Source organism: Triturus cristatus, chromosome 2_1 (genome assembly GCF_964204655.1).
Source record: "Triturus cristatus chromosome 2_1, aTriCri1.1, whole genome shotgun sequence".
Lineage (NCBI taxonomy): Eukaryota > Metazoa > Chordata > Amphibia > Caudata > Salamandridae > Triturus > Triturus cristatus.
Window position 1 is genome coordinate 1,164,378,250 of NC_140581.1, and position 25,397 is coordinate 1,164,403,646.

Genomic DNA, 25,397 nt, shown 5'->3' on the forward strand with positions numbered 1-25,397 from the left:
TTTTAATTTTTCACACAATAAGACCGACTTTGAAAAATGCAGGAAGAGAAATCAGAAAATAAGGGAGTGCCCCTCGTGGGAGCTCTTGGTTAAACTGTATCTCACTTTTAACTTCATTGAAACTCTTCACACAATCAAGTATGAAATATTGAATCTTTTTCTGCTTGTGTTTGCCATGATTAAAATACATTCATCGGAAAACCTTAAAATAAAAAAGCATAATCTAATTTACAACATTACTCTAGGGCAACACAACAACATCACAATGGCCTCTTGAAATGTAGACTAAAGCAGGCAATATGTCACATGTATGTCAGCTTGATTCACCCGCCAACAAACCCATATTGGACAAGGAAAATGACCACCAATCTTCTAGTGACTACTAGGCAACGGAAAACCTATTGTGTGGATAGACCCTTTACTGTCAATACCAGTGACTACGAATCTCACCCCCACCTATAATACCAGCTACTAAACATGTGCCAGCATTTAGAAGGAACATTCTGAAAACCCCTCTTAGTCCCACACCCTTTGGATATGTTATTAGTCATTATTTCAAACATCTCAGTTAGCCTCCCTCCCACAAACTAGAAGCAAACAAACTACACATGATACCTTTGGAGGTTCAGGTTCCAAAATGCCATTTTCAGTTCCATCAACGACTTCCTGAGCATCTAAAAGGATGGTCCACCGATCCATAAGAACATTGTCTGCTTCATCCACTGATATTAAAATGGAGTAGGGGTCCTCTCCGCTATAGCCAGCCCCCCAACGGAGAACCCTTCCCAAGTCATTTCCTGTATGGGCAAGAAAATGTGAATTTGTTAAAAAAATTATATGGCAAAGTTATGGCTACGGTAAAAACTGCTTTCTCGCGACTTCTCCACCGGTGTGAGCTACCAACATGACATTATCTTAGCAGTGTGTTCCATCGCATAGGCATAATCATTGCCACGCAATTCTCTACCTGCTGTAAAATACTTTGCTGGAATGAGTTGCACATGAGCTGAATTGATAGGGCTCCGAAGCCACAAATTTGTTCTAGAACATATCCACGGTCATTGGACTCCATCCAAAGCTTTGAAACAACAAAATAAAAACATAAGACAAAAAGACAGCATTTTATGGGGGGCGGGTTCTCAAGCGTCAATAGACGTATGTCATTAACTTTGCATCTGGCAATGGTCCTGTTGAAGGATTGCTAACCGAGACTGAGCAGAGAATGTGAAGATTTAAAAAGACAAATGCTAACTTCTGTGTTTTATTGGATTTTTTGTTTAAGTCGTCTGTGTTGGGCGGGGGAGGACTGGAAATACAGTAAGGGCTGTAGTGTTGAGTATGTTGAAGAACATGTCCAATTTAGGATTTTAGGGAGATGGGAGGCAGTTGGCAACTTCTGGTTTGTCGGTGTATCTCACAGTGATGTGTTCATGCAGTACTCCATGCCTTTAAGTGCCGGGCGAGGGTGGCCCTCAGAGGGCACGTTTGATTTTGGGGTGCATCATTGGTGGGCCTGCTTCTGGTTTCTCGTACTACGTTTGACTTTTAGGCTTATGGCTTCTCTCAGAGGTTTTTCTTGAGAAAGCAAAGAATGTGAAATGCCCGGCAGTCAATAAACCAGACATCAATGAGCAGGTTACGTAATTTGATGATTTCTTTCCACATCAGCACCTTATAAATACTTTATTTCAGCTGACTGACTGTGTTTAATGCATTATTTATTGTAAGTCACTGATTTCAAATACAAGCAAACAACATGGAAACGGTGATTACAGCATCCTTTGCCTAGCACTATAAAACTCCCAACCTGATGATGAAATAATTGAAGAATTGAATCTAGTTCACAGTGCTGTGAGAACCTAGTACACTTATCACAAGGCACGTCAGAAGAAAAGGGCAGCATTAAAACTATGATGTTTCTTCACCCTACCCTTCATCCTGCTTACAACATAGGGTGATACCACGGGGGTATCGTGAGATTGCGCACCTGTCTTTTAAGACAGGAGGGCTGGGAGTAGTGGTTTCCTACCTGTTTCTGAACTGTGCCCTCTGTTGGCCATGCTCGAACCTGCAGAGATTCCGAGTTAAGTCTATGTGGTGTAGACACTTCAAAGTCTTAAAACCAGACGCACAACTCTGCAGTTTCATAGCTCACATGTTGATATGTCCCATGACCTCTGGTTTTAGTTTTATGCAGTAAAATACTGGAGTCTTAAACAGCCTTTATTTGGTATTAGTAGGGGCTTCTTAGTGAACACAATAGATGATAAATGGGACAATGACTTATTGGGAACAGAGAATTGCTATCAATGTTCAGTAATAAAGCACACAGTCTGTAGTGTGTTTTCTGTTATTAACGTCATCACATTCCCTTGCCCGTCCCTTAGTGGAGCAAATATGTATTTAAATTTTCGCCTCATTGGGCTAGAGGGTGAGACTGGAGCATGTTTGTGGTTTCACCGTTAATTCCTAATTTCTAGAATGTCCCACTTGTAATGGCCCGGATTTCCCTAACCCCGAGTTACCAAAACCCTCTGTACCGGTAGCTCCGGGGATGGGGAAAAGTTGCACCATTCATGGGGCACTCGTAAAGAGAACCTTGATGGACCAATAAGTTCACTTGACACATATAAGCTCAGTTGTACTGCGGGTGGTCCCCAAGTCCACAATGGTAGTGCATGGAAGTAAGGGTACCTGCTAGCCCATGCTCTCTCACCTGTTCCCAAAGGCAGGACAGCTATTGACGGCTCGCTGCAGGCCAGCTTGTTCCTGATCTCCTCCAGGGCACCAAGAACCCAGCCAACTGTGCCGTCACCACCGCACACCAGCACGCGGAAATAGGGCACTTGAGAAAACGTGTGGAACCTTAAACAGACAGAGACAAAAATTAGTTTTCTAATTTAGTACTGTATCAGAAAACAAGACTCGAAGAACACGGTGCAAGTGCATGAGCTTTCATTGAGAAAGAGGTACTACCTTAGTAAAACAGATCAGACCAGCGCAAAATCTTATAAGAATCATAATTTGGGCTAGTAAGGTTTTAAATGTACAGTTGTGTTTTTCACAGAGTGGCATATGTCAAAGATGTTCAACACCGCGGACCTTCCTGTTTTGAAATCTCGGATACGCTGACTGGTGCGTATCGATACAGACGAAGGTGCCTTGAGGCCTACGTTTTGGTGGTGAAGGTGTAAATCATGGTTTAGTTTCTCCTCCAGTGTCAGTCATACATCAAGCACACACCTCTCGGATCGGAGTTCGGAGTTTTAAGACAGAATCCATGTGCCAGAAGAAGACTTGGGCAGGTATGCAAGTTTCACACACAAAAAAACAATCCAAACTTTTTGATTGAGTAGTTTATTTTCTCTTTGAATGGAACTTTATTGAAGTTAGGTTTGCCTACTTAGAAAACAAAAGAGTAAGACAAAAGGCAATACTTTTTGGCTAGCAGAATTAACATAACATTTTTCCAGTGGGGTCAGCGATGCAGGGAATAGCCTCACTTAAATACTACTTCATGCAGAAGAACGACACGCCTAAATGCAAGCATCAGGGATCGAAAGAACATGGAAAAGTACAAAAACAAAACGTACTGCACTGCATTACGAACTCCTAAAACTAGAGTTTTAAATCTGCCCGTGATCCCAGTTGGAAGAGCCTCTAGTGTAGGGGTGCAACAAGGGCACATGGCCTCGATCTTTAGAAGTGCTAAGATGGTGACTAGAGGGTATACCAAAAGTGGTCTGCATGAGATATGGGTAACAGGAAAAAGTCAGTCTTGAATAGAATAGCAACGCGTCTCCAGAAGCGCCTAGTGGTATGGGGTGGCCCCCAGGCAATTGGTCAGAGACAGGGACCTATATGATTCAAATAAATGCCACCGTGCATACATTCTATTGCCGAAAAAAACTATTCAAAGAGGGAAATATTAAGCCTCTACTGTAGTCATAATCAAATATTTCATCATTTATTTTCTATATTCTTACATTTAGGCAGAGTTTAGAACAGACACATATGGTTAAATAGATTAATCACACCTGTATGTTCCACCTAATGCTGTTTTTAAAATACATTTTTAGCATCTCAATATCTAATTTTTACATGTTTCACAACACAGTATTATGTAGTTGAGTAGTAAAATATACTATGTAGCCGAGAAATAACATGTTATGAATTGACAGCCAAAATCATACAATCTACAGAGAGGCCCACTAACAACCCACGTGGTTGTGAGCATGTGGAAAAAGCTCACTACTAATTAAAGCCCTGTGGCTTTCATGCCAAACAACCCACACATAACATGTTAAGGCAAGATATATCACAAAGAGTATGGGAAAAATCTGGGAATTCCTAAAGAGAATCTTGACAATCACGCTTTTCGTTTGGCCAGATAAACTTATCAGGAGTGTGGTTTAGATAGTAACATTTGTATTGTGGCCTAGTGACACCTATGGTGCCTTTTGTTCTTTTAAGACGGCTGATTTTATACCCCATGCTGTCTGTAAACGAGGATGCGGGATTGATTTGTTAGAGACGACAAACTGTATGTGCAGAATTTTGTATTTGTGGCTTTGGTATAAAATAACACAATTAGGTTGTCAAAAAAAGTCAAAACGTGTCATCTAATAATACAGATCATTTTATGTTTAAGCACCATTCAATAGCGTGGGAAGGGAAACTTTGAACCTTTGACTTTCAATCGTTCTCTTCGTGGGCAGAACAACTAAGAAATGCCTTTGCATAAACCATACAGTGTGACGGGGAAGGGTGGCAGGGTGGCGGTGCAGATCTATCATTTTCTTGCAACATAGTTGCTTCAATGTTTTACTATTTCTCTTTTCCCATAAGCATTCATTATTTTGCCTCCTGTTCTAGTGATTGTTGCTGTTGGTTCTGCCATAGGATGCGCCTTCACCATTCTGCTAAATTGGGAAGAGACTGTAGACAAGCAAACGTAGCTAACTGCACCTATCTGTGAGAGAAGAGGGGTGGTGATGAAAGCCTACCTGGAACAGGTATACTAACAAGCTGTTAAACCCAAGTATTAATCTTAGCAGTTACAAGAAACCAGGCCACTGAGTAACTATTCAACGAAAAATCTTAGAAACATAGCACAAACACTGACAGCACCTTATCTAGGAACAGACTTGCAGTATCTGGCCTATTTTAGGTGTAATATATTACCTCTGAGACTGTAACTACCCCTTAAGAGAAAATTATTAAATTATGGAAATGAACCCCTTACCCAGGGAGCGGTCCTCCATTCGTCAGCTCAAAGACCTGATGAGGGTTCAGCAGCTTCCTGAAACTATGCAGTAGGTCCCGGCCTTTGAGACCCCCACTTTTGGGGTTAACGAACACAAGCAGCGGGCAGCAATTCTGTGGTATCTTGGTGTGCTAAACGGGAAAAGAGGTGCACACATATTAGAAAAATAAGATTGTTGCAGTGCCTTCATTTCAGTGTGAGGTGTTTTGCCCCTAGATGTCATTTATGGATCTGAGATACTTGGGCAGGTGAGTTCCAATCAACATACAGCAAGTATACTAGTTAATCAAATCTGCTTCTCTATATGTTACTGCACATTAGGAGGCTATGCGGGCAACATTCCCTACAAAGAGGCTACACAGGTCAGGTTCAGTTCATGCTGCAGAGATCTTTTGAACCTGAAATGTGACTCATTACAAATCCAATTGTTCATCCTTAGTCCTTCATAATAATGAGGTTAATAAATAGAGCACCACATATTTGACTAATAATAACACTAACAGTTCATCGGCTGCGAGAAAATTCTGTTTTGGCTGCATTTTTATATATATATATATATATATATATATATATATATATATATATATATATCGAAATCACCTCGCGCACTGCTTCAAGAAGGAACCACACTCCAGGTTTCTTTCAACAATATATTTAATCAAGAATAAATATATATATACATTCTAAATGTTATCAACATGGTTTTGTATGCAGTATCTGTATATTTGTGCAGTTGTTTTTTTATAATTTGGAAAGTTGGAAGTACATTTAGGAGCCATTTTAGAAGACCACAGGTCTAAGTGACCTCCCTAACTCGAATCCTCACACCAGCATTACCGATAAGACAAGACCAGAGAAAGGCATAGAGACATATGGAGGAGAAAGCTGACATTACAATAACCTAAATGACTAAGATGTACAGTTAATCAAAGTTAAGAAACACTGGAAAACATACATTCTTCAAAATACTAGAAATGTTGAATTTGTGGTTCTCAAATGGAACTAATTAAGGAAATAATTTCCGAAACGAAAAGTGCTGAGAGGGAGATATGCAGGTGTGCTCTGCAATCTACGAGAAAAGGCATACATTCAGTAGTTCTTCTGAATCTCTTCACCGTACCCAAATAACACTAATATGAAAAAGAGAAGTATGAAAAGATATAGCATATAGGTCAAGAGAAATGAAGACTCTTATATACAAGTATATATATATGTATAGTTTTAGAAAGACAGCGCACACCAATCCTATACTGTTTACAAATGTTTGATACATTCCAAGGGCAAAAAACGAATGCAAGCATCATAATATTTATTGTATTTGCAAGCATTAGACATTTATTTTGTGCTACATTGGATTCTGTACTTCCTTTCTTAGTGGTTGGGGTTAAGAAAGTGACAATAGCCTGCGGCAGTGAGTTCCATACTTTGCGTGCTTGGACCAAAAAAGATATGCCTCTGATGGTCTTCTTTTTGTGGGATGCTATGATTAGCTGGTGAGTCAATCTGGAATGTAGTATCTTTATCTGAGAGTATCGTTTGAACTTTGTCTGGAGGGAAACTGGACCATTACGGGATATCGCCCTGTGTGTAATGCAGAGTATTTTCAAGGTAGATTTCTTGCAACAGGTAGCCAATGAGAGGCTTTCAAGACAGAAGGGATGTGTTTCCACAGGTCTATACGAAGATGTCTTGGTGCATTACTTCGAATTCTTTGGAGGCGTCTCCTAGTTGAAAGTGAAATTCAATTGTACAAGCCGCTGATATAATCCGACTGTGAGAATCCTAGATGAAGGAAAATGTGCTTTAGTGTCCGCATGGTAGGAAATAAAGATTTTGTTACTTGGTTAACTTGAGACATGGCTGAGTCCTTCATTCTGATTAGGTTTCTTACTTCTTTTTGAGGTTGTTGGTAGTGCTCATAGTTTTTTTGAGCCAGGTTGTCGCTGGATAGTTTTCTTTCTCAACTCCATATGTTAAAATCTCATTCAGTTTAGGGTGTGCTTTTAATCATCCAATGGTTAATGGCTTTGAGGTAATCGCATAGTTTTGAAACTTTAAAATAATTAGTTTTTTTCATTTCAAGGATAATCTTGGTATCAACCATGAAGTTATAAAACGTGAGATAAAAAAATCTGATGAGTTCAGGGACTGGACTGACAGAACCCTTGAAAGGAGTGCTGAGATGATACAGTCTTGAGGTAACCCTGCTTGTGATACTTTACAGTGCAGAGGCAGATAGAGGAACTGAGACAATTCCACATCTTTTCTTATAAGGTAGGAGGAACTCCATTTGGGTCGGTTTCCTTCCGTTCTAGTTTCTTTTAGTGGGTGTTAAGATGTATCATGATGGATAGCGTTGAAGGGCTGCTGATAGGTCACAGATGGGTAGTGCGGCAACCCTACTTTTATCTACCTTTATTTTTTACAATCATCCATTAAGAAGTTCAGGGCTGATTCAGTATTTCTCTAAGGACTAAAGTCCATTTGATGGTTGCATTGTAACATGTTCTCCTCCAGAAAGTTCAAGGTCCAAAAGGAGAATTCTCCATTAGTTTTCTGAGGAAAAAAATGTATTTGGTCTTTAGTTGTTCAGGATCAGTTGGTTCAGTGTATATTTGTTAATTCGTGGTCATACAAATTATCTCTTGGGTCCGTGCAAATGTGACTTGGTTAAAGAATTGTTGAGTGTATTCATTACTGGATCTGACACTGAGTTGATTTTTTTTTTAATGTTTGCAGGATGGCATGTGTCCAGCAGTGAGAAAACTGGGCCACTTGCTTTCACCAGATTATATGTAGTTCTGTAACGGTTAGTTGCTTGAAGGAAGTTAGTAAGTGGAGGCTTTTATCTTTGCAGTAATTCCTTTAAACTGATGTTCAGGTTGGGAGGTGGTTGCTTTGTTTAAAATATAGTATTTGAATGTTTTAGCTTTAGTGACAACGTGATCTGCCATTGAGTTACTGCAATCTTGTGATTGAGGTGATAACACAAATGTGCATGCTGGATTGCTAAATTCTGGCAGTTTTTTTAAGTTCCTTTACGTGGCACTTGGCACTAGAATGTGAAATCCTGCTGGTGTAATAAGCACTTTTTTTTCTTTTTTCATGGCAAATTATTAGATTCTGTTGTGTTTTTGGAGGTACGCTTTGTCTTGTGGTCTCTTTCATTTGTAATATAGTCATTGAAAGATCCACATTTGTGTTTGTATCTTTTATCATTCATCTATGGTTTCTTTCTTTTTGTCTTTTGTTGGCAATCGGTTTTCAAGGAGATTACTCTGTTGAAAGCTGTTTATCCAGTGATACAACTTTTCTACCCTGGTGCTCGTTTCCAGGTTTATACTTGCCACAAGAAGAGCTTTACACTCTTCCATGTTGAGTTGTATTGACTTTATGGTGTTGAGTGACAGCCATTTGAATGTTCAAATGAGATATCATCAATGAAAGTGCCTAGGTGATAGCTGCCCCATGGAGCAGGGTTGATTCCTTTGACGGTGACAGATTCTTGATTGCTGAATACATCTAGCAAGTGTCCTGCTGGGTAGGGAGGTCTAGGTTTTAGACTGGCTATGAAGCAGAGTGGTTCCTGCATTCCCCAGTAGAACATCTAATTCATTAATCCAGGCACATACATAAACCCTACAAAAGTTTGGAATAGTTGGAAAAGAGCCACTGAAATTGATGTCTTCAACTCAAGAGGATAATCATTAATCCCTTTAGAAATCTTCAAAAATGTATGAAGATTTGCATATTTTAAAAAGTGTCCACGCTTTTAAGCCAGAGGAAGTGAGCAATCCTTAATCCCCATAAACGTTGTTGGGTCTCAGAATTTGTAAATGAAGTTTGCATTAACACAGAAGATATATACATATTTTTTAAGGTAACATTTCCAGCTTTAGAGGGAACTGGGAAAATGGTTGTAAGATTTATTTTATGACTGTATATAGAAAAACAGGTGAACTTTAAACAGTGACTTTTTGCTAACAGTCTTCGCCTCTGTCTGTCAGAGTAGTTCAGTATGTTGTGTCTTTTATTCACTTTACATAACCAGTCTTCTATTCTGAGTTTCCTCTGAGTGCTGCAGTGTCTCAAACCTTATGGAATATGCTTTATTGAAGCATTCAGAAAGAGTTCTGGCCTTCAACTCTCAATTTAGGTTATTGGATAAAGTGGCTCTCCAAAAGGTCTTCAAATAAATCGATTCCTGAGACCAGGTTAACATCTTCTACAATAACAACGCTTCCATATGCTGGTTCACAGCAACATTCTGCACAGACCTTCTTTAGAGACCTTTTACAGATTCAATGTGCCCTGCAAATCACAGTTAGCCTTTGCTGTATCAGCAGGAATTCTGTTCCATTCTAGTTTCTGAAATGACAGCCTCCAAAATTCTTGTTTGTAGATAGGTAAGTGTTTCATAAAGTGGGACTGGTTTGCTGAAGATTTCTACAAAGATCTGCGGCTGTTAGACACCTTGAATTTCCCAAGATTCAACTTTCCAGGAAAAATGACACTATGTACTTAGATTGAATGTCTATTTTGCTCATATTTTGTATAACATTCTTCAGTCGAAGGGTATTCTACAGTTCAGCAGCATTCAAAATGTTCATAGCAACATTTGAAATGGAAGTTCTGATTTGCTTCATAAAGAATCGATACAGTGACGTTTCCCACAAAAGTCCAAATCAACGGGCACGTAATTTTACCAGTGGTCTTGTAATTCCAGATCTCTGCAGAAGAAACATAGTAACAGTATAGGTACACTCTATTCTCACAAAATGACATATGAAAGTTGGTCAACGACAGAAAATTCAAGCTGATGAACACAACCAAGACCTCTCTGAATTTTAAAATCGATTCAATAAGTATCCCTCCCAAGATGCAATCTACATTTCTATCAAATTAGGATCATACTCTCTCCTGCTCCCGAAGAATTTCTGCTATTACAATTTTTTTGTGTTTTTTTTAAAAAAGACATCACTACCAGACTAGCTCTATCTCTCTTTCCACTCATTGGCTTACAATGGGACTAATACAATCCACTACACACAGGAAAATGGAAAAGACCTTTGTGTTTATGAAGTTCCATTGATTCCCCTCTGGCTTGATGCTTGCCTACCTTTCCCAACACAGCTTCAAAATGTAGATGAATTATTTTCATGGGACAAACACAAGACCCATGTTCTTCAACCTTGTACCAAGCCATAGGAATTCACTTCTGTGAATTCTCCTTTCTTAGCACCTTTGGAGAGGGACATAATATCAGATTTATCCCACTGCACCATTCCAATTTTTAACACCCTGCATTTTAACTCCTAACACCTAGACACCTTAAAAGACTTCTCACTATTTTAGTTTTAAAGCTATATAAAGGGACAGATGTATTGACCTTAGACAGCACTTAAAACACTCTGGGGCTAATTACGATCTTGGCAGACAAGACGGATATCCTGTCTGCCAAATTACAATTCCATTATATCACATGGAACTTGTAATACGGCGGACGGGATATTCATCACATTTGTTACGAAGTATCCCATCCGCCAAGATCGTAATCAGGCCCGCTATGTTCATTAGTAAAATATTTTGTTAAGGCATCCTCTTTCAAAGTGTAGTTACAGTCAGCCCCTTGCAAGCCTTTTGCTGAGTGTGGTTGTAACAGACTACTTACTGTATGCGTTGGAATTGCATTTACTGTTTAAAAAAAACTAAGTTTGGAAACTATATAAAGGTTTTTCCAAAAAAAGAGTAAAACTTCAAAGTAAATTCTACTACCAGCAGCTGCCTTTTACTCTTACAAGGACTGCACAAGCTCAAAAGAGGCATATCTAAATATGGCAGACAAGCAGAGAGTTGGTCCATCTAGTGACCTGCTAAGGGCTGTGTTTCTATGTAAGGAGAAGCATCATTATGAGTGCTTCTTGTATCAGGGCATGCATTCCTCTCTCCCCTGTGAGTTACTGACTGTAGGAAGGTGGAATCTGACTAATGGTTGCCCCCAACATTTTGCCTGGTATTTGAATGATTTTTGACGAGTCTGGCTGGGATCCTGCTATCCAGGACCCCAGCCTATCTGCTTTCTCCCTAAAACTAATGTGAAGTACCCTAGGTACAAGCCAATTGGTTACTGAGGTTACCCTGGCAGTCCCTTGTAGATGGTACCCTAGGTACCCAGGGCATGGGTCCCTCAGTAGGCCTGCCAGGGCTGCAGCACTTATTGTGCCACCCTGGGACAGCCATACAAACTGACACCACCAGACCACTATTGTAGTCTGGGTAAGGTGGTGCTAGCACCCCTTACAGGGATGTAGGTACCCTATATCCCACTCCATTACAACACATATACTCTCATAGGTCACCCCTATAGCAGGCCTTGGTAATCCTACAAGGCAGGGTGCTGAGGTATGTGTGAGGAGGGACCCCTGCCTGAGTAGGGCCCCTCTGCAACCTTCGTAAAACTATTGCTGGGTTGTTTGTAGTGTAGCCATACCATATACTCTTAACCGCATTATAAGTCTATCGCGATAACGCGATAACTTGAGAATGGCTACACAGAACCATATTGTGTTTGATGTCAAACATGTAGGAATCATACCCCCAGTCCAGCCATGGGCATGAGGGTACGATTCCCCCCTGCTAGAGGGGCGATATGGGAAAAGCGGTAGATTTCAGACACCAATTTAAAAGTGCACAGGTAACACAAAATGGATGCTACCGGCCACCTCCACAACTCTGGCTGCCTGTTGCTGGGGAAAATCCCAGCCTCGACAGCTGGACAATAGGGCTCCTGTGGCAGGGAGGTGCCAGCACCTTCCCAGACAGGATATGTGGATTGGAACAGGGTGGGTGCACCAAATGTCCTTTCAGAGTTGCACGTAGGCCAGCTACAGCGCCTGCATTCTGCATACACCGCTTGGAACCGGTTCAGGGGCATCCTGCCCCATGCCCAGGCGGGAAACACACAAAGGGGAGAGGGTGTAGCCACCCTTTCCCGCCTCACCATCCATTGGTGGACACTACTCTGGCCACTCCCCTTATCTTGGGGATAAAAGTGAATAACGTGGCCCCAGAGCTTCAGATTAATCTTGAACTTTGGATTCTTGAACTTCGACTTGCTGCTGCCCAGCTGACGGAAGAAATCTCCCTTGGGATAAAGGAGTTATCCCCCTGCTTGGCAGGCACATGAAACACTGCAAGTGACCCGGTTGGAACCTCGCTGCTCCTACAGACTTCGATGACCTTCAGCTCCCTTGAGGTGGGTTTCCAGCACATCCCAGAGGCCAGTGAGTGTGCTCAACGAGTTTGGGCACCGTGGACCGCGTGGGTGCCGAGATCCCCAATACCCCAGGACACCGGCCACCTCTTGCATAGCACACAACCCTGACCAGTGGGGAAGTTGTGCTTTGGCCCATTTTCGAGCCAACCACTCAACAGCAATTGTGCCAAGTATCAGCGCCCTAGCCCCCTCCGGTGGCCCGTGGGTGCCCTTTTACGCACTCCAAATTGCCACCTCCCGCGGTCCCTTGTCTCTCGACTTGTGGGCCCTAGCGGAGGTCAATCTTCACGAACAAGAGTTCCCCTGGTTGCTCCAGGCCTGCTCTACAGTCTCCTCGAAGGAGACCTCTCTCAGACTTCGTGGGTCTGCACCGTAGCAGTATTTGTTCATCTTGCATGGGTTGCGGTTGCCAAGGCTTAGTGGATCCAATCCGGACACTAACACCGCAGCGACCTTCATCCGACGTGGGACAGTCGCCCTCCAGACGCTGGCCTTCCTTGAAGCCTCCCGGAGTCCGTGGCTGCAGATCCAAGCTACACCACCTTCATCCTGAAGCACCCGACATCGAAGGGCTCTTTGCTTTGAGCCTCCTGGTCACTCTGCTGTGACCCAGACTCTGTCCCCTCTGCTTTCAGGTCCTTTTCTTCCATCTTCACATCTTTGATCTTCACGGCATCATCGACGCTTTTGGCTAGCAGAACTTTTGACTATTTTCCCTTTGAAAATCAGCCCGCGACCCGACATCGAAATCGACCTATGCACCCGGCTTCCCTGGGGCAGGTAACACTGGTACTACGGTACTCTCGAGGTTGTGGGCTCTTCAAAAGCTTAACTCTAAAGTTTTAACTTTGTACTCCTGCTAGAAGTATTTTTAAATGTTTTATTTCCAACCGCGACATTCTCCATAGGCTTTAATAGAGATCCCGATAGCAGCTACTTCCACTGCACGCACCTCCCGTGGGTCCCCTTCCTCATCACTTGGGGTGGATTCTTAAGGGGCAAGCGATCCTAAATGCCATAGGCATTGTCTGTAGAATTGTCGTGGTTCTTATACCACTATTTTAGTATATGGTTTGGTCCCCCCCTGGGGCCCAATGTTAACAGTGCTATTTATTTGTATCTATCAATGCTTGTTTGATGTATAACTTTGCCTTAGCCTCATAAAGAGACTTGGGGATTCTGTCTAGAATAAATACATATACTTTATATATATATACCTGTGTGGAATACTCTTTCATTTGGTCATTCAAGAGGTTATCTTTGGTAAAACAATAAGCTTAACACTCCTTCAAGACTTAGCCTGAAGGCTGCTCTCCACAGCTACCACTAGGATAGCTTGCTTTAAAGGTTGTCTTTTAAACCTAACATCATAAGAGTCGAATTGGACTGGTGCAAGGTGGCCACTATAACTAGTGACCAGCATATGCCAGGCCAACTTCTCACACTGACACTGGGTTATCTGGGGAGGAATTTCCCATGATCACAAGGTGTATCTTGGGGGTACTCTCAGAAATTAGGAATTACTAGGGCAATTAGCAGTTCGACCACAGAGCACCCTGGTAGTTCCTCACTTCTCCATGGAGTTTTACCTGGCTAACTTGGCTGCTTTCAAGAGCCACAATTTTCTGGCAAAACAAAACAGATCCGAGGAGTTACAGTGCATCTCATAATACCCATGAGACCATAAACTCCAGCTATCAGCCTCTTCGGAACTTCTGAGGCAGTCATATTCTGGCCTGTGGTTTGTTTCTGCTAATTAACACAGCAATAAGCAGAAACAGAATTTAATTTTTTAAGTTACAGAGATGTTCCTTTACATTTATGAATCAGTCGACCTTTACGAACAGCTTACAAAGCTTGCATATGCTATGTTCCAAGGGTTTGAGAAAGACTTACTGAAATCTGTCAATCCTATCTCCACTGTCAATTTCTCTAAGCCTACCTGACCTAAGCCTACCAGACTGTCTACTATTTCATATGTTTTGGAAGAAAGGATGTAAGTAAAAGCGGTCTTTAAAGACATTTTCCTTTCTTTTTTTAGTGATAGAATTCCTTTAGCGCACACTGTTATTGTCATTACTTTCACCTGCCCTAGTACTGTTGTGTTTCGATTTAGATGTCCGTATATAGGTTTTCCTAAATCATGTCCTTATATAGGCACAATTCGTATTGCCCTTATTTAGGCATAGAATCCCAGTCCTTATTTAGGCATTAGCCATGCTATCCAAATACAGGCACGGTCACCTACATCCGTCCATCCCAACGTCACAACGAGTTCTTAGAAACCAGATCCTTAAGCCTTTGGGACTTTCGCTAGTCAGGATTATTGATTTCTCCAAGAACTCATCTATTATGCATGAACTACTATTCCTTAGGGGTTCATTCATGACGTCTTCCTCTGCCCGACTTTACGTCAATGCTAACATTACTAAGCACTTTCCAGGTATAAATATACCTTCCCTTACCATGGCAAACCATGGCTCGGCTGCACAGCTCGATACGGCTCGCCACGGCAAGTTCTGAAGGAATTCAAGTCCCCACCTGATGCACTGACCAGACACTGTCATCCCTGCTCGCAGAGAATCCAGCTTCCAGTGTTCTGACTCCCTTTGCGGGGTGTTAGAGTTTGAGACCCGGAAAGAGATTCCCACCTCTCTCATTCTAAGGTATGGAGCTGACTAGAACCTAGAGGGACTCTTGGCATATGCATACTGTCTTGCGATTGTAACAGCTCATATCTCTTACACGAGAAACAAGACTGTTCAATAAATCCTTTTTATTGAAACGCCCATCTATCTATTTCTGTGTAACTCTGAAGAAACTAAGCATGCACGATTGACTAAGTGAAACTGTTATCTGTTGTTTCCACAATTCTGAGACATGTTCCGATTCTTAGGGAAACAAAGTTGTCATGTTTATGCGGTTGCCAGAAACTACTTCCTTCTTGTTTATTCAAGGAGTTTCTAGTGGCCACTGAGTTAGCTGGCACACAAAGTAATTAAGTTTAATGCACTCGATAGAGTCATACTGACCTCAGTCCTATGCCACAACTATAGTGTATATTATTCCAATGCGCAGAGCCTATAAGGGAAATAGGAACTACACTACATTGTACATTTGTTTCTCCTAATTAACACAGCAATAAGCAGAAACAGAATTACGTTTTTTAAGTTACAGAGATGTTCCTTTACATTTATGAATCGGTCGACCTTTACGAACAGCTTACAAAGCTTGCATATGCTATGTTCCCAAGGGTTTGAGAAAGACTTACTGAAATCTGTCAATCCTATCTCCACTGTCAATTTCTCTAAGCATACCTGACCTAAGCCAACCAGACTGTCTACTATTTCATATGTTTTGGAAGAAAGGATGTAATTAAAAGCAGTCTTTGAAGACATTTTCCTTTCTTTTTTTAGTGATAGAATTCCTTTAGCACATACTGTTATTGTCATTACTTTCACCTGCCCTAGTACCACCACACTACAATTGGATAATCAAGTTATTACATTTGTACATTTAACTGACAAAGACTAGCTAGTCTGGGGAGTGAAGGCTTAACACAGGAGGTGATACAAAGGTTGAACTACAGATACCGTTTGACACAGCAATAAAATTTAATTCACAGTGAAAGCTAATCGTCTAAAATTAATTGGTATGAATTTACAAGGCGGTAAGGTTGGGTTTGGGTTTAGTGGTTAGGTTTAAGGTTAACAAAAAAATGGAAGGCCCTAGAAAACTAAAACAGTTGTATAGCATGCACATGGTAAGACACTTTAATTAAAATAACATTTACCTTTATAAACAATATAATCCTTTGTAGTGGCGAGAATGTTTTCTCTGGTATCTCTGGAAACCTTTGGGACTTAGATTTGTTTTTACTATGGGCACTACTTATCAATAGCTCTAGGTACCAGTAACAAACGTACTGAGGAGCTTTAGTCTTTCACCCTTTTTCCTAATTTCTCAGCAGCACTGGGATCAAGGTAGGGCAACTAAGTGAATTTATGACATTTAGTTGCCAATATATTAGTAAATGATAGTCATTGTAAAGATTTTCATTGATGAGGGCCTACACAGGGAACTCAAATGGCCAACTGATTCCCATTGTCGACTGGGGGAGCACTGGCATATGCTGTAAGTGTCTTTGTTATCTTTAGATGTTGATAGCTCCCCAAATGCAGGCTGTATACAGTTTCAGTCAAAAGAACAGATGCCAAGGGCATACAGTGACAGAGGAAATCCCATTTGACAATTAATTCTGAAATTGGGGCTGTGCTGGGAATTCTAACCATTTGGTTAATCCAGAATCTACTTCATGCCGATAGCAAGTTCGTCCATATCCAGATCAGGAGAGGAACCCCCTAGAGCAAAGTTGGTCATGTCCCTTTAAGAGTGGATCTACAAGCTACTTTGTTCTTTAAATCAGAAAACCATGCTCATTTAGAGTCCTGCTGTGTAGAGACCAACAGGCACCAGGCAACTAATGCCATGTGGTTTATTTAAGGATTTCAACACTAGATTTTCACTAACTTACAGAATGGTAATCAACACATTCTAAAATTTGTTTCACTTGTCCTGTATCACATTAGTCATTTCTTGTCTGCTTATCCACCTTATTTTCATTGTCAGTTACTCATTTCAAAATAAGATTCAATTAATTCCAGTGTGATTTCTATGTCTGCGTTATTTGTATTGTCCTTTAATCTGAACATAGTATTTCATTACTCCTCTTCCAAAGAGAAGCTTGTGCTCCCCCTAGTACCACAAATCGAGAAGCTACTCACACCTTTTTTTTAACTTGAAATAAAAAAAACATTTTGGATATATCTGTGCAGCAACAGAGATTGTGTTGGTCTGTGTGTTCCCATTATCTGTCCCTAATGTTGACTGAAAGCATTGCGTAAAAGATACTGCCATTATCATGGCTGATGGTCGCACAATAGAGCTCAGAGAAATGTGAAGTAAGTACGGATTACAACACTCTCTCTTGCACAGATCTACTTAACACCTTTAAATTGTTTCAAAAATAGCTCTGCAAAAAGGAAGACACACATTGTAAAGCGGACCAGGCTGATCAGCATAAAATAACCTCCTCCCCTAGGCCCTCACTGCTCTGAATAAAGAGGTTTTCATTTAGTAGGTAAAGGACAGCTCACAATACAAGGATGTTAAAAATCACATTGGCAGGGTAAGGTTTGATATAGTCTAGTGACTTACGCATGCTCTAGCTGGGCTCAGGCGGAATCTTTGCCAGAAAACCTCACACGCAAGTGAATTTGGAGATAGACCTACAACACCAATAGTGCTGGGGTGCACTTAAAGGCCAAACAATTTTGGACCCCTACGTGTTTTATAGGTCATCCAAAAGATATGGACAGGTAAACTCACCCACTTATTATCTCAGCATGCTTCATTACAGCCAAGTGACCTATCCAGAAACCAGGTAGGTGAATTACCACCTCGGACAAACTCAACTGTTGTTCAGGAGTTCTTAAAAAAGAGAAGCATCCAGGAGTAATCTCAAAAACACCTTAGCGTATACCCGCTAGATTTTCCTTTTCAATAAATAGGTACCCTATATATAATTAGAATAACGTCATGTGTGGATATTAGATTAAGTACAATGAATCATCTATACAGTCTTATATAGCCAACATGTTTCAGCCTTAACCTTACCCATAATGGTAAACTGGCCTTCATTAGGGTTTTATTGTATGGGCTGCCCCTGCCTACATACAACTCGGTCAATGCTTATTGATGAGGCATAAGGCTCTCATTTTGATTTATCTTCCAAAAAATGTAATTATTCAAAATAAAGCACAAATTATATTACAATGTTTATTGCACACACCACACTATTTGGTGGACAATGCAAACAAAAAAGACATCTATTATGTACCAAATGTTAATGTGTAAGTAAATCACTGCAAATCCACAGTAGGTGTTCATGAAAATTTTTATTTTATTCATTCTTATATTACTCACACTTACCCTTTTTTGTGTTAATTAAGTACCTAGTCATGCCGAGGGGGCACTTCCCTGTAGTCACACACTACTGACCAGAAACAAGAACATATATTGCAACATTTATTGACAACATGACTGTCATTTTATTTGTATTATTTGTACATTGTCAGTTCCACCACTGAATGTATAATCCCGATGCTTGTGTGTATCAGGTGTTGTATCCCCTAAGGTCAAGTCTTTATGTGTTGTACCATACCTATGCATAAATTGGTCCAGTTCGTTAGGCTTTAGCTCATTTACTTAAGTCCCGTGTAAGATGGGAATATCGGTCTCATAGTTAATTTAACCTTATAACATACTTTTATTTACAACATCTTAATGAACAGTGTCATGAGGAACACAAGAAGATGAACTTGCTGAAGTTTAAATTTCTCTGGCCTTTTCGCAGTTAGCTCACCTTCTCTATGGTTTCAAAAATAGTAACCAGCTCACTGCGCCTCAGCTGACGTATTTATGGCGTTGTTTCAATAGTTTCATAATGGCAAACCCTTCTTAGTGGTATAAAAAGTCACAAAGTCACTAGTTTACAATGCCTAGGTCGCAATCCTTTCGGTGGCAATCTTGGCAGTTTTATTGACGAGAGTAATACAAAATGCTTGAGCTGCCGCTTTAACGAGCGCACCTCCCGATATATCTTCTTAAATGATGCATTGAATCATAGGTCCCCACCAGATGGGTCTTACGTCATCAAGGCCTGATGTTGGTATGAATCCTACCAGTCTGTCGTCCGACCACCAATGCCCTTCTCTGAAATAGGGAGGGAGCTTTTATTCAGTCTACCTTTGGCGCGCGGTGCCCCAATTGATGATGACATTCTGTGTGATGGGACGGCTGTCTAGTGGAAAATGTAGTTCCCAACTATATATGCGTCTAGAAAAGATACGTTTTTGTAAAGAAAGCTTACTGAGCAGAGGTGTGAATGCTTGCAAATATTGACTTCCTGAGAGGGCTTTTGGAAGTGTAGTCTTTTGATACACTTTCATTTAAAAGGAGCGATTTTCGAAAACAAACTACAACACTTTTGAGATACTATATTATGGACAGAAGTTCACCTGAGGGATCTTGGGTAATTTACGCTAGTGCCAGTCTTTTTGTAAAGGATGCAATTTATGTGGTGAAGATCAAATCATTTTGGGAATCCATATTGTAGGGCGAAACACCTCATAAGTGACAGGAGAATCAATATTACACAAAGGCTCACCAATAACATTTAGAGTCATGGACCCTTGACAGTTCCTTGAAAAGGCACTCGCAACAGGCACTAATGGGCTGGCTTTGAATGAAGGCTTCTCTTTCGTACTCCTTATTGTCTGTACAAGTTCCTACATCTGTCCAGTCAGTGAGAGGCAGCTCAACACATGCACAAAACAAATCCCCTGATGTAAATTATAGAAGTCATAGGTCAGTTGCAGGAGCGCCTATTCAACTACTCATGTGCTACTATTCATTACCACTGCACTTCAAGATCTTTCATTGCAACCCATCTGGCTCACCTCCGTTTCCCTCCTTTTATGTAGAGCTCAGCTGGCACAAATGATCCTTCCTGGAAGCCCAGTAAATTGACTCTGTTTCCTTAACCATTTCCTTAATGTTGTTAAGTCCATGGTTCTGGCACAGAGTATAACCAATCTGAACATATTGCATGGCATTTGCAACAGGCTATACAATACTGTGTGTGTCTAGATGGGCAAACTAGGTAGCAGAATGTATTTGGCCCAAACACTATTGCCAGAGTCGTTTTAGGAAAACAAACATTCTTGACCTAGAACGACTACCAAATCAGAATATTCAAACCTAAGATCCCACGGGTCCACGGTCTCGCATTTCCTGCACATTTTCACAATCGCATTCCTCCCTCATTGAGGCGCCTTTGATGGAGCGGGTAAAATGTTTTGTTTTTATATACCCAATCCATTTATATAAGTTTATATTAAAAAGACTAAACTACTAATTTTAATTTAACAGAGTGCTGTGATGAATTAACCAACCTTATTAACCAAGAGAATATACGTGGGAATGCATTAGCATGGCTAAAAATAATAAGTGAATTAAATGTGTACGCATATTAAAAGCATCGAGAGTTGTTTGGCAATGTTAATGTGATTTGCGCTTAAATAAAACAGCATTAACGGCTTTAAATGTTGCATATGGCTAGATAAATAAATACACATAAGGGTATTAGTAAGGGAATAACACTGTTTAAATAATTTCTATGTATTAATTACGATTTTGAGTTTCTTTTACTTAAGTTGACCATTTCGGCCTGCTAAAAGATGGCTGCCGACTGAATCCTTACTAAAGTACATGACTTTATAATTTGAACAATGGAGAAAAGGGCCTGCACTGACTTCATCGTAGCCTTTCCATGACCTAACAGACCAGGCCCATGAAGACTACCCTGGGCGAAGTGCCAATGTCCCTGAACGTGAAGCAATCGTTGCCAATACGGATACATGAACTACTAATTCACAATAGACTGATACTTTCCTGACCTGGGAACAGCTCTCCCATGCGCCTAATTTATTCATCATCCGTATGTGAAATTTGGAGAATGTTTCTTAATGTATTGGGACGTGGCTGAATTCAGCCAATCAGCGGCCTGGAAATAAAGAAAATGTAACTGTTATATGTAAATTTCAGTATAAATATTAGTAGTCCAGAGAGGGAAAATAGGTTACCACCCAAAGAGCTTGAGACGCACCCTGATCGATGCTACTCTATGCGGCACTCCAAGTTGACAGCAGAGGACGGGACGATAGAATACTGATGATTTTTCTGAGGACTGGTTCTGACTTAGGAGACGACAAATAGCCAGAATAGGTAAATATGACTAAAATGATATGACAAATGTTAGGATTTTAACCTGCAATTTAATTAGATAAAGAAAATTCTTTGTTTGAAGAACTGTGTCGGGTGGTTATTTCTTGTAATGTTATTGATTAATATAAGAGTTGAAGTGTTTCCCATCAAATTCCGACTCAACTAAATGATCTATTCGACCTCCGGATGGAGGAACTGTTAGGGTAAATTGATAGATGTGATTTCCTCTATCCAAGTAATGGAACTGTAGTTCAGGATTTTGAGATCCCTCTGTAAGCACGGATAGCTTGATTGAATGAATGTTGGTGTTATGGGCCCCACCAGCGTGTGATGTATGTATGTGCGTGTGACTGTGGAATCATTCTGTCCGTGGAAGTAGGGGGAGATTTTGTGTTCTGAACTGCACCAGTATTTCTGGTAGCAAGATGATGGTTTTTATTGTTTTGGTTTGATGATTTTGGCATGTATATAGTTTATCGATTATTGATTGGTATTGATATATGTACTAACACTATATGTTGAAGTCGTATTGAGTTTCATGTTGTCTGTACGGCTTCTGAGAGGTAGGAAGTCGGGAATTGATGACAGTTCCGTAGTAGGGCAGAGGTAAGTGCTGCTCTCGGGAAAGACGGAATTGTGGTTGCCCGTAGGTACACGGGAGAAACGTGTGACAATTGAAGTCGCACGGCGCATTGTCTGGTTTCGATTCGGTAGCATTGCCAAGTGTTACCATAAGTGATATTTTCTGTGTGAGAAAAGCGTGAATGATAGCGAAGGATTACCTGTGAAATTTTGGTCTTAGGTACCAGGAAACCAATTGGCATACCGATAACGCTTATAACTGAAAAGGTAGCAGGTGTTCTCTGAGCTTGTTAGAAGGACAAAGTAGAGGTAAGCGCTGCTTTGTTAACGTATGTTATAATTCTGTAGTAGGACAGACTGTTCGCTGTACTCGGGAAAGACAGGATTCTGTGTGAATGAACTATAATTTTCTTGCGTGAAAATGCATGAATGAAAATAGCATTCGGGTTAATTGTGGAACTCTGGTTTTATTTCTCAGGAGAATTGCGTTTCCAACTATGTGTTTTAATTCCGGAGAGAACAGTTAATTGATGCTTGATAGAAGGGTGAAGTAGAGGGATGCGCTACTTTGCCAACGGGCGTAATAATTCTGTAGTAGGGCAGAGGTAAGCGCTGCTCTCGGGAAAAACAGGATTCTCGTGGGAAAGGTCTTTTGCTATTCTGTGGTTAGCGGAGCATACAATGGAGATGTTTGTACATTGTAACTAACAAGTATTGTAGGATTGAAACAAAGTCTATTGCGTAGTTTTGTAAAGGAGGGGTAGACTGAGGACAGGAGTCAGGAGCAGAAGCTGCTGCAGCGACTCTTGACGTCAGGAGGACCACGCTGGGATTGGACAGCTAGTCAGTGACGTAGACGCTCCAGGATTGGTGTGTGAGTAAGAGTCGCGCTACTATTGGACCAAAGATTGTACAGTTGCAGAAAAGACTAAAGGGTTCATAAAAGACAGGAAAATGTATTATCATTCACCGGAGAAAAAGAAAAAGTCTGTGTTCAGTAAATTGAGGAATTGGTTTGTGAAAGACAAGGAGATTGTGACTAGGGAAGGACAGTTACTCCCTCCGGCAAAGACCCCCGCATCCTTCATGGTTGCGAAATATGGGTACCATACCTGTATCTGGTTAGACAATTGGGCAAAGTATACAAAGGAAGACGGAGTTCTAGCATTTCCAGTGGATGGGTCTTTTAATTTGGCGATATTGAGGAACTTACGGGAGAGGATGATGAACTTAGATCCGCGACCTAGGCCTACGCAGTTTGAGGCATTGACAGAGTGGGAAGATGAGATGCATGAGCGAGAAAAACAAAGAAATAGCAGTAGGTATCGGTATATGTTCGGACGGCCAAACGACCGTGAAACTCATAGTGATCGAATGAGAAGATGGCGAGATGCTAGTATGACTGAAGGATTATTTCCTGTTAGAACAGAAGGAGAAAGTGGAGGAAGGAAATGCCTAGAAAAGAGAAATCATGTAGAAACCCGGAGGTATGGGGCTAATGAGACTGATGATGATGTCCTAGATGATATGTTTTACAAGAGCCCACCTCCGTACAGACAGGAACCAGAAACGCCAACCTCAGGCACGCCAGTGAGGGAGCCTCTGAGAATCATTAAAACAGAAGTTGTGACCCCAGAAGTGAAAAGAAGAAATTCACTTAAAGAAAAGGGACATAGGGTTGAGAATGAAAACTCTAGAGAACTAGCAGAAACCACATTAGAACTGACAGAGAAAATAAGAGAACTGACGAAAAATCTAGAAGCAGTCACAGTCCCTGTGACCATAGGTCCTGTTATGCCTATTTTTGAGAAGCAGAAAGACAGTGAGCGTGGACTAATTGTCCCGTATGTGAACAAGGGACAGGCAGAACAGCCCATGATGAGAGCGAAAGAGAGTTCCTGGGGACATACGATGGGTAAAAGTGAATTACCTGTGTCAAAGAACCCATTTTATTGTTCTGATACTGCTGAGAGGAGCAGAATGGTAGAAGGATCGATATTAGAACCACCGAGACTGACTTAACCAGGGAATGCAGAGAAGTCAGTGAGCATAACTATTGAAGAATTGAATGAATGGCTAAAAAGTTTGCAGGATAAAGAAAAGGAATCTCATACCATTGATGTGGCAAAATTAAGGATGGTGTTAGAAGAATTGATTGTAGGGACCATTCCCACAGAAAAACTGAAAAATTACCAAGATGAGGAACTGTTATTCCTGTGCAAGAGCATCACTTGGAGAGCAAAGAATTTACATGACAGATTAGCAGAAATAGCAAGTGAAATGGGAATTGACATGGACAAGGTAAAAGCTTTACAGAAGCCATACCGAGTGGATTTTGCAGAAAGACATTGAGAATCTGAATGCTGCAGGAAGAATAGGGCAGATTAGGGACATAATCACAGTATTGAGGAAATGGGAAGATGTGGACAAATGGAGGAGCAGGTGGTATAGGAAGCGGGATGACACCTCAGACAGAACATTTCCAGTGTTTCCTGTGAGAGAGAAGGAGAAGGTGGTGATGGAGTTCCCTATGAGAGAGATTCCAGGAGGGGGATATGTGCATGTCCTATGGACCAGACAGGACATTTTGTCATTTACCAATGATTTCCCTCGATTACGGGAAAAGCCGGTCGAGTGGTACAGACAGGTAGACAGATTTGTGAAATTGTCAAAAGTGCTGTGGATTGATCTGAATAGCCTGTTTGATATAATAGTGCCAGCAGATTTGTGGGCTGAATGTAAGATAGTCATAGATTGGCCCACTAAAGAGTACCCAAGAGATCCCAAAACAGGAGCCCCAGAGGTAATGAAGAAATATGAACAGGTCATGGCATTCTTGAAAAACCAAAGTGATCCCCAAAGAAACAGACTGGGTTAAAATAGATCGAACACATCAGGAAGCAAAGGAGTCAGTCCACGCCTATTATGAGAGGCTAATATTAGCCTTCAAACAGTTCAGTGGGGATGACAGTCTGGGAGAGAAGGATCTGAGTCATTTTGTGTACAAATTTGTGTATGGTCTGCGTCCCGAAATCGGGGACATGATCAAGCAGCACACTGTGGACTGGCAAAGCAAGAAAATAGATGAGATCCTGAGGCATGCTAAATACTTTAGTGATGAGATCGAAGCCAAGCAGCGAAAGCTAAAAGAAAAGGCAATGTGGGCTCAAGTGAAAGTAGCAGAGAGACAGGAAACTCAGCTGGTTGAACAGGCTAATAATCCAGGCATGAAACCAAGATTTGGCCCAGGAAAAGGGAAAGGTAATATAGAAGAAGCAAATAAGAAGTTCCCCTGTCACAATTGCGGAAGATTTGGGCACTGGAAATCCGAGTGTAAATATCCACCAGGTACTAATGATGAAAATCCGTCATTAAATCCACAGGTGCAGTGTGAGGGGAGTGGCCCACCGCCGCAACAGCAGAAGG

At 41.1% G+C, this 25,397-nt stretch overlaps 1 protein-coding gene across 2 annotated transcripts in view; it reads right to left on the minus strand.

Annotated features, from left to right (window-relative positions):
* Nucleotides 1–25,397, minus strand: part of DGKQ (diacylglycerol kinase theta) — a 1,093,519-nt gene that overhangs the window by 49,905 nt on the left and 1,018,217 nt on the right. For both annotated transcript variants that reach the window (XM_085636612.1, XM_085636613.1), the window contains exons 16-18: nucleotides 5,246–5,397; nucleotides 2,717–2,865; nucleotides 616–797 (exon numbers count right to left, since the gene is read on the minus strand). In XM_085636612.1, the coding sequence (XP_085492738.1) occupies nucleotides 616–797; nucleotides 2,717–2,865; nucleotides 5,246–5,397 (483 nt within the window). The remainder of the gene's footprint in view (nucleotides 1–615; nucleotides 798–2,716; nucleotides 2,866–5,245; nucleotides 5,398–25,397) is intronic.